At 35.3% G+C, this 12254-nt stretch overlaps 1 protein-coding gene across 1 annotated transcript; it reads left to right on the top strand.

Annotated features, from left to right (window-relative positions):
* Positions 5235 to 11959, top strand: LOC109227433 (calcium-binding mitochondrial carrier protein SCaMC-1-B-like). Its single transcript, XM_019392599.1, has 4 exons — positions 5235 to 5931; positions 10312 to 11097; positions 11194 to 11284; positions 11412 to 11959. Exons 1-4 carry the CDS (start codon positions 5484 to 5486, stop codon positions 11587 to 11589), a joined length of 1503 nt encoding a protein of 500 aa, XP_019248144.1. The 5' UTR covers positions 5235 to 5483; the 3' UTR covers positions 11590 to 11959.

Genomic DNA, 12254 nt, shown 5'->3' on the forward strand with positions numbered 1-12254 from the left:
CCCTAATTAATCCTAAATGTGAAATTAAATCCTAAATGCAAATGCCAAATGTATTTTTATATTTTCCATATGAACAAAAAAACACAAATAAAAATGCAACAATTACCAAAAATGACACAAAATTCACAAAAATTGTAAAAATAGAGAAAATATCATTTTATTTTAAAATTTTAGGAATTATTCATATAGGGCAAAAATCACGTGCTCACAATATCTGCCAACCATTTAAAGTATGATAGCAGCTGGCTTCCACTTTAGATTTCTGGAGTTTATACAAGTTAAAGTACCCGTTTCTCTATTTCGATCCATCCTTGTCAGTATCACGGCTTCAAGAATAAGGTAACTCGTTCATTTAGGGCAGGGTTTGTAATGCTTGAATGGGCAGTAATCCGTCACCTTGAGGTCTCTCGCCTTGTGCCCTTTGTGGAACCCTCTCCAAATTAGTTAGTCTTTCGAGTATCAATTCGATTGTGCCTTGTATGCCAGTTTGAGTGTTGCGGAGTGTTTCCTGAGTGGTCATCATCTCATTCAGAACCTCCTCGTGCCTAACCAGTTTATCGTCCATAACCTTCAATTTAGTACCTTCAACCATCAGCTCCTCACAGTCGCAGAATCGAGGCTCTGATACCAATTGTAATGATCTAAAAGCTAATTAAGGAAAATCAAATACATGAATGGAAATAGAGTATGTTTTGGGATAATTTTCTGGTTTATCGAATTAAAAATAAAAGCTATCTATTACAACTGGAAAATATCATAGTAAGTGATAGGGGAGGCCGATATTAAGGGGTCGTTTGGTTTAATTGTGGGATAGATAAGAATATCGCATGGGTTGGGTTGTCCCGTAGGATTAGCTATTTCACTTTTTATACTACATGTGAATGTGATGGCTAATACTAGCTATCATATGGTATACAATTTATCCCTGAAACAACTACTCCCTCCGTTCACTTTTACTTGTTGGCACGTTTTGACTTTTCACGCCTCTAAAGAAATAATAAATCGAGTGCATAATTTATCATGATACCCATATTAATTGATGCATATTTTATTGGAGTTGAGAAAATAATTTGAAATGAGTAATAAATGATGTTGGTATAACAGGAAAAAAAAATTTATCTGCTCTTGATATGCGTAAAGTGATAAGTAAAAAATAAAAATCTATTCTTAACATACATGCCAAGTAAAAGTGAACCGAGGAAGTAATAGTCAATAATTAAATATGGGATAGATATAATTACAAATTCTATTATGGGATTAGTATTCTTAAACTGCAAAAGTATTAGGCAGTTTTTTCTTATGTGTCCGTTTGGTACGGGTAAGTTGGTTGGAAAATCACAATTTAAAAGAAAAAGAAAAAAGAAAATTGACATTAATAGCTCAAATAATTAGGACCGAGTTGTTGCGACCATATCGTCTTTATTATTACACCTAAAGCGTTTAGCACGTGGAACGCCATCTGCAGTCCTGCCATTGGTCCACAGTTGCTGCGTTTTCTTCACGGCTCTCGACTTTGTAACAAAGCTAAATTAATGCTAGTCGATGTAACTGGGCATTTCAACTTTTTTCTTGGCGATCTTCCCTTTTGTGGAAAAGAGAAAATAAAGCTAGCTTTTACTCCAGAAAGCTCTCACCGCTTCTCTGGATTGTTATTACGTATCGTTTCATAATATATCGTATTATATTATACTATATTATTTAAATGAGTACGATATTTGGACCAGTTGCATCATTTGCCGTCGTTTCATTATATCACGCACCAATAATATTAAGAAACATTACTAAAAAAAATTAGGATACATAGTAAAATTATTGTATTAGAAAAGTAGGGTAAATAATAAAATATGATTATTTAATAATAAGAAGGGCAAGATGAGAGAAAAAAGCAAGTTAACAACGCACCACACCAAATATGTCTTTCATAAGTGACACTTTTCATCGTTACGTATCGACGGATTTAACGATACGATATAATAAAATTTAAGTAATAATCAGAACAAATATTATATTTAAAGTAACAATACGATACAATACAATTGGTAACAACCATCCAAACAAAGTTGTTATGAGTCAAGCTAATTCTTCATAATTCATATGGTTCAAAGACAAATTGTCCATGAGAAGAAGTGTAACGGGTGTAATAGAAAATTATTTTTATTCCTTAATAATATTTTAATACTCTTAGCGTTTTAATTTTCCAATGTAGAGCCGATGGTTTGCCCGACATAATCGGATTTGATTTTTGCCATATTTTTGTAACTTTCAGCACAGTCTCATGGTAAACATCAGTATATTTTGCTAATTCCAATTGAGAAATATATTTCCATAAAACTTTATAATTCCTTTTTTTGTTTATGTAAGGAGTTTTATAGTTGAGAAATTCGAAGTCTTCTTTTGTATCATAATATGAGATCAAATCGCATACACAATTTTTTGGAATATAGATAACACCAAGATGCAATATGGGTTAAAACATTTTTTATTTTTATAATTTTTTTGGTAAGAAAGTTTCGAAACTGAGCTCGTGAATTATGGCATGAAAAGGAAAGCATCAAGATAATTTCTCGTATATCTATGAAACATATCCCCTTCCACACTCTTTGGAAAAATTAAAATTGACCATTTATGCATCTGTGTGAACTAGGGCATTTGATTTTTTCCCCTTTTTGTTTGACTTGAAGTAAAAAAACTATATATCTTAATATTAAATTAGTTAACACTAAAGGTGTTAATCGGGCCGGGCTGACCCGCTAACAACCCGGTTCAACCCGGGTCAGCCCGGTCCAGCCCGTTACTGTAGCAAAAAAAGCGGGTTGGGACGGGTTGGGCGGGGGGCGGGCTACAAACGTTAATTTTTTTTTAAACGGGTGACCGAACCCGCTACAACCCGTTAAGCCCTTAACGGGTTCTTAACGGGCTACAGCCCGGTTCAGCCCGTTAACCCGTAATATAATTTTTTTTTATTTATTAAAATCTGATCGTTGCCAACGGTCAAATACCAAAAAAGACCGTTGGCCAACGGGTTTTTCTGCCCCAACAGCCACTTTTTTTCTTCTTTATTTATATTTTAACCCCCGACCCCTTATAATTTGTAAATTGCAATTGTAGCCTTTTAAAAACTATAAATACCCCCCTTTCTTCTTCATTATTCCTCACAATTCAATTCATTTTCTCTCTAATTCTCTCTCAATTCTCTCTTGATAATATTCCCAATTACTCATTATTTCAAGCTTTCAACTTTCAAGTTTCATCAAATATTTAGCTTTGTCATTACAAAAGTATTATTATCATAAATTTCTAATTCAATTATTCAAGTGAAGTGTGGCATCAATTATCAAGTATCAAGTTATCAATTGAAGTTTGAGTTTCTACTTTCTATATCAAATTTAGTGCGGCATTCAGAATCCCTGTACACTCGTTCCATCCCTTTCTCTTTATTATTTAGAATTTTTATTTGAATTTTTCATTTTAAATTACATAATGGATTTACTTAGAGCGGCCAAAAAAGCTTGCACTACTAGTAGAGGTGATAGTAAGAAAAATTCCAAAAGAATAAGAGGTGGTTCTTAGTATAGAAAAATTCCAAAAAAGCTTTCTTCCCAGTTCCCCCTATTTTCCTAATTGGTGCTATTTTAAACCCTACTATCAAAATGATAAAGTGTCGCCAATTAATCAGTGCTTTATATACTTATATGGACATTGGAGCAACTGAAATTCCTGATAGTGAGACTTGTATTTCTGATCTGCACAAACATTTACAAATTTTGTATAATTATTACGCTAACATTGTTGATGCTTCTTCGGTTGTAGATGCAAATATTCCTTCAACTAATACTTCAACATCTGGAACAAATTTGGAAGATGATGATAATGTTCAAGATTATTTGATTTGGTCTACACTAGGAGAGCATCAACAAACCAGTAGCCGGAATATTGATGAACTCCAATTCTACTTGCAAAAGTCACCGGAGCCCCTCACAAAGGATTTTCTACCTCTGAGTTGGTGGAGGAGCAACTCAAATCAGTTTCCTGTTCTTTCGGCCATGGCTCGAGACGTTCTAAATGTGACTATTTCAACAGTCGCATCAGAGAGCGCATTTAGCCAAGCAAGACAGCAGCTAGGAGATACCCGTCATTCATTGGGCAGCAACGCTTTGGAAGTTCTAGTGTGCTTCAGAGATTGGATTAGATCAGAACGGCGAAATCAAGGGCGTGACGAGGTAGATGAAGAGGAAGACCAAGAAATTGGAGATATAATGGTTTATGGTACCGATTATAATACCGGAAACCAAGAACCTCACATTGACATGGAAGAGCTTTCAAAGATGATGCAAAACATATGATTTACTATTTCTTTTTTTTTTTTTAACAATTGTTGTAAACTTTTAATTTGCAAGTTCAAAAATTTTAAAAATCAAAAACGAACTTGCAAATTAATTTGAAGTATTATATTATTCAATAAAAATATCAAAGTTACTTAAATATTGTGATTTTTTTATATTGCATATTAGTCTTATTCAATATTTTTTATATAGACACTTACTTTCTATTTTCAAATTTAGAATTTTTTAGTTTGTTCTTTTATTTCTAACCCTTAAAAGTTCAATTCTAATCTTTAATTTTAACCCTTAAAAGTTTCAATAACATTGAAAAAGAAAAATATAACTTAATTTAAAAAAAAAAATTATATATAGCCCGACCCGCCCGAGCCCGCTAAACCCGCACCCGTACGGGCCCTATAGAACCCGAAAAATCCCAGCCCGCCACCAACCCGTTAACCCCAGCCCGATAACAACCCGCCCCGAACCCGTACGGGCTGACGTTTTTTTTGTCCAGCCCGTCCCAGCCCGCCCGATTAACACCTTTAGTTAACACACATCAGATATTTACGTCAATTCAATAAATATAAGACATATGTAATTTTCACAATTATCATAGTTAGATTATTTATATTTTTACTTTGATTTATTGATTCTTAAAGTTAATTATTTAATAAAAAAATAACACTGTATAGTCGCTATAAAAATAATGGCCAAAAAAATATATAAATTTTATATATTTTTTATGTATATATACATTCTGTATATTATATGCAAAAATTTACAATTTTTATATATTTTTTTTGCTATCATATGTTAATAATTTCTGGCGCTAAAAGTGATATAATTAGGAATAAAGACGTGATGCACAAATTTGTGACCTTTTTATACATAAGAAAGAAAAGAAACTTCAAATTTGACCCGAAAACTAACCACAAGCAAACCGGGTCAATTAATCGGATCTCTCTCAAAGAAGATCCTCCACAAATATTCTCTTCTTCTTCCCCTCTTCCAATAACACCCATTTCCTTTTGCTCACTGTAAGCAATCTATCTCTTCAAATTAGCGTTCTTTTCCCTATTAGATCTATAATAAAAAAAGATCCAAAAAAAAAATCAATCTTTTTGTATATGCTGTAAAGAAACCCAGAACCAATATTTGGGCATGTCAGTGGCTGGAAAGGCCGCCGTAGAGCATGTGAATTTTCCGGGAATGGCCACAAAGGACCGGCCCGGATGTTGCAACCCGGTGAAGAAGTCCGGCCCGGTTTCAATGGACCATGTTTTATCAGCACTAGGTGAGACCAAAGAAGAAAGGGAGTCAAGAATCAGAAGTTTGTTCAGTTTTTTCGATTCGGACAATGCGGGGTACTTGGATTATGTAAAAATCGAAAAGGGTTTGTCTGCTATGCAAATTCCAGCTGAATATAAGTTTGCTAAAGAATTGTTGAAAGCATGTGATGCTAATAAAGATGGGAGGGTGGATTATCAGGAGTTTAGGAAATATATGGATGATAAAGAAATGGAACTGTATGGGATTTTTCAGGCTATTGATGTGGAGCATAATGGTTGTATCTTGCCTGAAGAACTGTGGGATGCCCTTGTAAAAGCTGGTACTTTACTGTCAATTCTTTTTAAGCCCTTTAAGTTCCTGTTTCATAGATTAATATTCCCTCTTTCAGTTTATGTGTCTTACTTTCCCTTTCAGTTTGTTTAAAAAAGAATGCTACTTCCTATAATTAGTAAATTTTTAATTCCAGTATGGACTATGAGATGTTTAAGATCACAAGTTTCAAAGGGCATTTTGGTGCACTATACACATCTTTAGTTTAAGACCACAATATTCAAAAATCTCTTACTAACACATAAAATGAAACGGAGGGAGTAGTTATAATATTGCTTTTTTGATCATTGGGAGGATAAGTGGTGTGGATGTAGAACTCTCTATTGTGGTTCATAAAAGGAATACAAAAATCTATCTTATGAGAATTTGTATTGTTGATGTCTTAGAACTAGTGTGATAAGTCCTGATTGTTTGATCAGATTCATTTTTGAAAGCTTTTGAACCTTGAATGGCTTTGCTGCACAAGTTGAAGTTAAGTGATCAGCTGCCAAGCTGGACTTGTTGGAAGTTTGTGGAATATCAGTGTGCAGTATTCTGATACCTCTTGTTGGGTCCAGAGATACCCTCAGGAAAATTAACCACAGTTATTTAATGAGAATAAACAAAATGAATGAATCCGAGATTTTACGTGGAAAATCCTTCTCAAATTACGCACTTATTACACCAATACCAATGTGTAAATCTCAAGTATCACAAAGTCGTCGAGAGATTTTGCCACCCAAAAGAGGAAGCTTTCCTCGTGTACCTAATGCACCAAGCTTCCTTTCACCTAGCTCTTATGTAGAACTTTCTTTTGTTGCAGTACTCGAACTTTTCCGCTAAGAAGCGTACTCTCGGCATTTTCTCTGCGAAGTTTACGGCACATCTGAACACGTCTCCCATTAGTTGCACCACTGTATAGAGCTCACTCACTGAGAAGATATGTCAAGTCGTCATAGAGGGATCTCAAGTCTTCTATCAGTCGTAACAGCGTAACCTCACAAATGATTAGCCATATAGGGATTATATCTTTCTTGTCCACCTCAGCGTTGTCAAATGCTTGCTTGCTAGAATCGCGCTTAAGCTCTGAAGCTAGGTGCAATACAGGCTGAGCCTTTTGCTTAGCCGGCGCTTTAGTGCAACTAAAAGGCGCTAAGGCGCACCGCACACGCCTCATTACTAATGGGCCTAGTCCTGAAGAGGCGACACTAACTAATAAATATTTCACTTCATAGTAAATTTTTCAAATTCCTTTTTGTTATTTTATGCGTATAATTATTACTCTTGAGTTACATATATATTTTTTGTTTCATTTTATTTTTCCTTATTAATTTTTTTTTCTTATTCACTATAGCTAGCGCTTTATTTGCGCTTAAATCCCCGAAAACCTCAATTCTTTTTTTGCTTTTCGCCTTTGAAAACACTGGTCCACCTTACACTTTATTCTTAAATTTTCAAAACAGATACAGTGAACAGTGTCTGTACATGAATAGTTGTCTGTAAGTATGAATAGTGACATAGGCATTAATACATGTATATGTGAACAGAACTTATATATGTTTATGCTTGGATGTATCAATGATGCTCACATGCTTCAATTGCTATACGCAATTGTCTTCTCACTCCGATACTGGTTGTTGAGACCGGGAAAATAAAAAATTTCATGATAAACTTGCATCTCAAAGTAATTTATCATTTTAATAAGTCCCTCATCTCTTAAATTTTCCATGATCTGGATATTCAAGTATTTTTGGATGATTCTGGGCCTTGGAGATTGTGGTTCCCTTCTTGGCATTTTGCTGAATTGGTTCTGCAATTGGTGGCTGAACTCTTGAGAGTCTATTTACCAGGAGGGAAGTAGTGATTGGTTGAGACAAACTCAATCTTTTGAATTTTTTCATTTTGAATAACTTTAGGAAGCTGATCCACTAGTCTGGTTTGGTATTTCTCAGTTTATTATTTGTATTTTGATGAATACAGTACTTTAATCACAACAGTATGAGGGCCCCATAATGGCGCTACCATAGCTTTACAAAATTACATGTCTATGAAGTTTTAGAATTTAATAAATTCAATAAGCCGTTTACATCGCCTTGATTACACACACACAACAAAAAGAGGTGTTTAAGCAACTATGGTTAAAAATCTGCATGGCAATCAAGAAGTGACTTCATAAAAAACAATCAACAACTGATTTTCCCTCATATTACTTCCTAGTTTATTCCTTCCATAAGGACCACATAATGCATAGGAGAGTTGTTTCCCTAAGTTGTTCTCGTGCACCATATTTGAGTTTCAACTTTTTGTATGGTTGCAATCAGAGGCCGTCACAATCTATTTTCCTCCACATTGAATCTCATTATTCATTTCCAGTAGATGCGATTTGTGAAGTAATAAGTTCCTCCCCTTATAGCATTTTCTTTAACTGATATCATCTATTTCTCTTGCAAGATGGTTTTTAAAGCCTTTAGTTTTGGAAAAAAGTATCTTGGTGACGTATTTGAGGGTAAGTTTTCTGCATAACATCAAGCAGATTATGGGTATTACTGACTCGTCATACCTTATCACTTGATTATCAATATAATCCTTGTTATCCCTTTTTTTGTGCGGGGTAAGTAGCCGTTCTTAGCTGGCTTGTCATTGTGATACACTTGAATGCAGTTGAAACAAGGTAAAACGAGCACATCTGTCCATAGCAAAATGATGCATTATGCTATTTTAGTTGTTTTTTGCTTGCGAATGAGCAAGATGTTAATGTTTAACTGTTTGCAAGAATAATAGTAGTAGTATTGTGGCGCACTGAGGTGCTCACTTCTCTAAGCTCAGATGGCTTTTGATATTTCTTCGATTCAGCTATTACTGTTTCGCCACTGTTAGTTTGATTTAGATGATGCTCTTGCACTTTCTTTTGTGGTGCCTGTGACTAAATTAATTTTTCTAGTTGCTAATTTGGATTCAGATATGGCCATTTATGGAATAGTTCTCGAGGATATTTTAACAATTCTTAGATTTGGAAATATATGCAGAATAGATTGTCAATGCATATACTGAATTACATTATGTAGTTGATAAGTTGGCCACTTGACGATGATATGATGCAATAATTCATATTTTTATGAGCTATATGATGTTTAAGATGGCCATGATGTTTCCCTACAAGTTACTCATAGTTGAGGAGACCTGTTCTATACAATGAAATTAGTTCTTTCAACTCTTTCTTTCCCTCCCATGCTCTAGACAACGAATTAGGCTTAGATGAGTTTGAGATTGCAGTTATGTAATGAAGCTGGGGGCCAGAATAATCAGGTCAAGAGATGGTGTTTGGATAGTTTTCTGGTTTGTTTATTGACACTTCTGTAAGCATCGGGCAAATCAATTGTGTATGGATTGGTTTTTGAAATAATGAACAAAACAACACAACTATAGGCCTTGCTCCATACCCATTGGCTTCAGTTGGGCCTGTTTCACTCTAATACTTAATAATTTGTCTTTTAAAATAAGTGTTCTCAAATATTAGAGATTCTCTAACTCTCATGTTTATCCCGAACTGACTCACAAATATCTAAACTAACTCAAAGACATTTGATAAACATCGGACTACTGTCAATGTACCAATAAGGTTTGAACTATAATTGCAACTGGTTGTTGTGCTTAAATTAATTTTGTCTTGAAAAGCTTTTTTGGTTGTTTTTTTTTCTTCCAAAAACAAGCCTTTTTTCCAAACCATACAAGATGTTTGATTTTTAAAACTTTTTCAATGCAAATGGCGCTTCTATTCGAGCTTAATTGGTCCTGAATTTGCAGGGTAGAACAAAGTGTTATCCTTGTATGAGCTTCCCGATTAATTTTAAGAAATTGAGAGATTTCTTGTGCAAGAAATGTGGTAAGGTGCCTGACAATTAAGTCCTTCAAACGGTGCTTCCTGTCATAATTCTTTTTTTTTTTTTTTGTGTCCATTTTTCTAACAGATTCAGAAAATATGCTTTATTATTGTTAGCTTTCTGTGTGACGCTGTTGATACTTTGTCCTGTAATTAATGTTACTGATTGGCCTTGGTAAATTTTCTGACACAAAGCTTACGGCTTTTCAGTATATTTTGGCTTCCCTATCATGTATTAAGTTGCCCCGCTCTCCTGGTCCATTTTTCTCTCCGTTTGCGGGACACATATCTTTTTTTCAATAAAGGGTGGCCTGTTAAAGGGTTTGCATAACAAATTGGTTCATCCATTTAATATCTACATGCTAATTTCTCCTCTGCTATCCTCAGTTATTTTGGTATGTGATTCCCATCTTTCAGAATCTATTTTTTCTGCTAGAAGCGTTCTCCATACTCATTTACATTTCTTTAGTTGTCTTCCTCTTATAAGCTAGGGCAGTTTCTTTCTTGCAGGAATAGAATTAGATGATGATGAGCTTGCACGTTTTGTGGAGCACGTGGATAAAGATAATAATGGAATTATCACTTTTGAGGAATGGAGGGATTTTCTTCTGCTCTATCCACACGAGGCCACAATTGAGAATATTTACCAATACTTGGAGAGGGTATGTCTTGTTGATATTGGGGAGCAGGCAGTCATTCCGGAAGGCATCAGTAAGCATGTTCATGCATCCAAATACCTGATCGCAGGGGGAGTTGCAGGAGCTGCTTCTCGTACTGCCACAGCACCTCTTGATCGCCTTAAGGTCATTTTACAAGTGCAGACTACCCGTGCTTCAATTGGTCCTGCAGTCAAAAGCATATGGAAGGAAGGTCGTTTATTGGGGTTTTTCCGTGGCAATGGGTTAAATGTGATGAAGGTTGCACCTGAAAGTGCAATCAAGTTTTACACTTACGAAACCTTGAAAAATGTTATTGGTCATGCCAAGGGTCAAGACCAAAGAGATATAGGAACTTCTGGTCGTCTTGTGGCGGGTGGAATGGCAGGTGCAGTGGCACAAACTGCTATCTATCCCATGGATCTTGTTAAAACTCGATTACAGACTCATGCATGCGAGGGTGGAAAGGTTCCTAATCTGCGAAAACTATCAAAAGATATTTGGGTACAGGAGGGACCTCGGGCATTTTATAGAGGACTGGTTCCATCTTTACTTGGAATCATCCCTTATGCAGGCATTGATTTGGCTGCCTATGAGACTTTAAAGGATTTGTCAAAGATTTACATTCTTCATGATAGTGGTACAGCTCTTTATCTTGTTCTTCTTCAATTGCTACTACCTATTTTCTCCAAGACAGTGAAAAGTAATTTTTCTAAGAATTGTGCCTTTGGTGCAGAAGCCGGCCCTCTCGTGCAGCTGGGTTGTGGGACAATATCAGGAGCCCTTGGAGCAACATGTGTTTATCCTTTGCAGGTTGTTCGGACCAGGTAAATCTGCATTTAGATTTTTGGGGTGCAAGAACTGTGATTTTTTTTCTTTCTATTTGGACTGTATAGCTCTCGGTTTATCATGTGATGGCCGTTCTTTTTTACTCTTAATCTGTATTCTTGCTAGAATGCAAGCTGATGCTGCATATGAAGGTATGTCTGATGTGTTCCACAAAACGCTTCAGCGTGAAGGTTTCAGGGGCTTCTACAAAGGACTTTTTCCAAATCTTCTAAAAGTTGTACCAGCAGCAAGCATAACCTATCTCGTGTATGAATCGATGAAAAAGAGTTTAGATCTTGATTAGCTGGTATAGAGTTGGCGACACATGGAGTTTCAAGCTGAGGATGATGATGACGATGATGATAAATAAGATTATTTAGCTCATTGGTGATATGATTTTCAGTATCATACACTTGATTTTTGACTCCCCATTGGATATCGACGGGGATTATAGTTATAGAGTTTTCTTCTTCAGATTCAACTGACAAATGACTACGTTGGCAATTGAGAATAGTCCTTCTTTACAATGTATGGCTGAGCTATTGGAAATATCCTTTCTACACTTTTGCCAAGTAAATGCAAAATGAATACAGTGAGATGTAGACCTTGAAATTTTTTGCTATATGGATATATAGCATGGGAGTGAGGTTCAACTCATTGCCCTTCTTTATATAGATAGGCCTTAGGTGCAATGGAAACTATTGTGATACTGACAATATGACAAAGAACTTCAATAGGTTGTGACTGCAAGGAAATTCTCTTTTGCTCTCTGCACATAAGAAGGGTCCTGGAACGCATTTAAGTGGCTAAACACAGCATAATAAAAGGTACTAGTATAAGTTAAATGAAAAACCTTTTTATATTTTGCCAATTAGTTGACCTTTTTTGTTTTTGAAATACTCTATTCTCAATACGTGGCTGTCATGTTGCAAATTCTAGAAAAATTCACCTAAAAAAGAGCTTAAGAGA

This window comes from Nicotiana attenuata, chromosome 6 (assembly GCF_001879085.1).
Source record: "Nicotiana attenuata strain UT chromosome 6, NIATTr2, whole genome shotgun sequence".
Lineage (NCBI taxonomy): Eukaryota > Viridiplantae > Streptophyta > Magnoliopsida > Solanales > Solanaceae > Nicotiana > Nicotiana attenuata.

Excerpts from the sequence above, each read along its gene's own strand:
- LOC109227433 (XM_019392599.1), top strand. The coding sequence starts at position 5,484 with ATGTCAGTGGCTGGAAAGGCCGCCGTAGAGCATGTGAATTTTCCGGGA. Across the intron at positions 5,932-10,311 it reads GGATGCCCTTGTAAAAGCTG|GAATAGAATTAGATGATGAT; the intron begins GTACTTTACTGT and ends TCTTTCTTGCAG. Across the intron at positions 11,098-11,193 it reads TTACATTCTTCATGATAGTG|AAGCCGGCCCTCTCGTGCAG; the intron begins GTACAGCTCTTT and ends CCTTTGGTGCAG.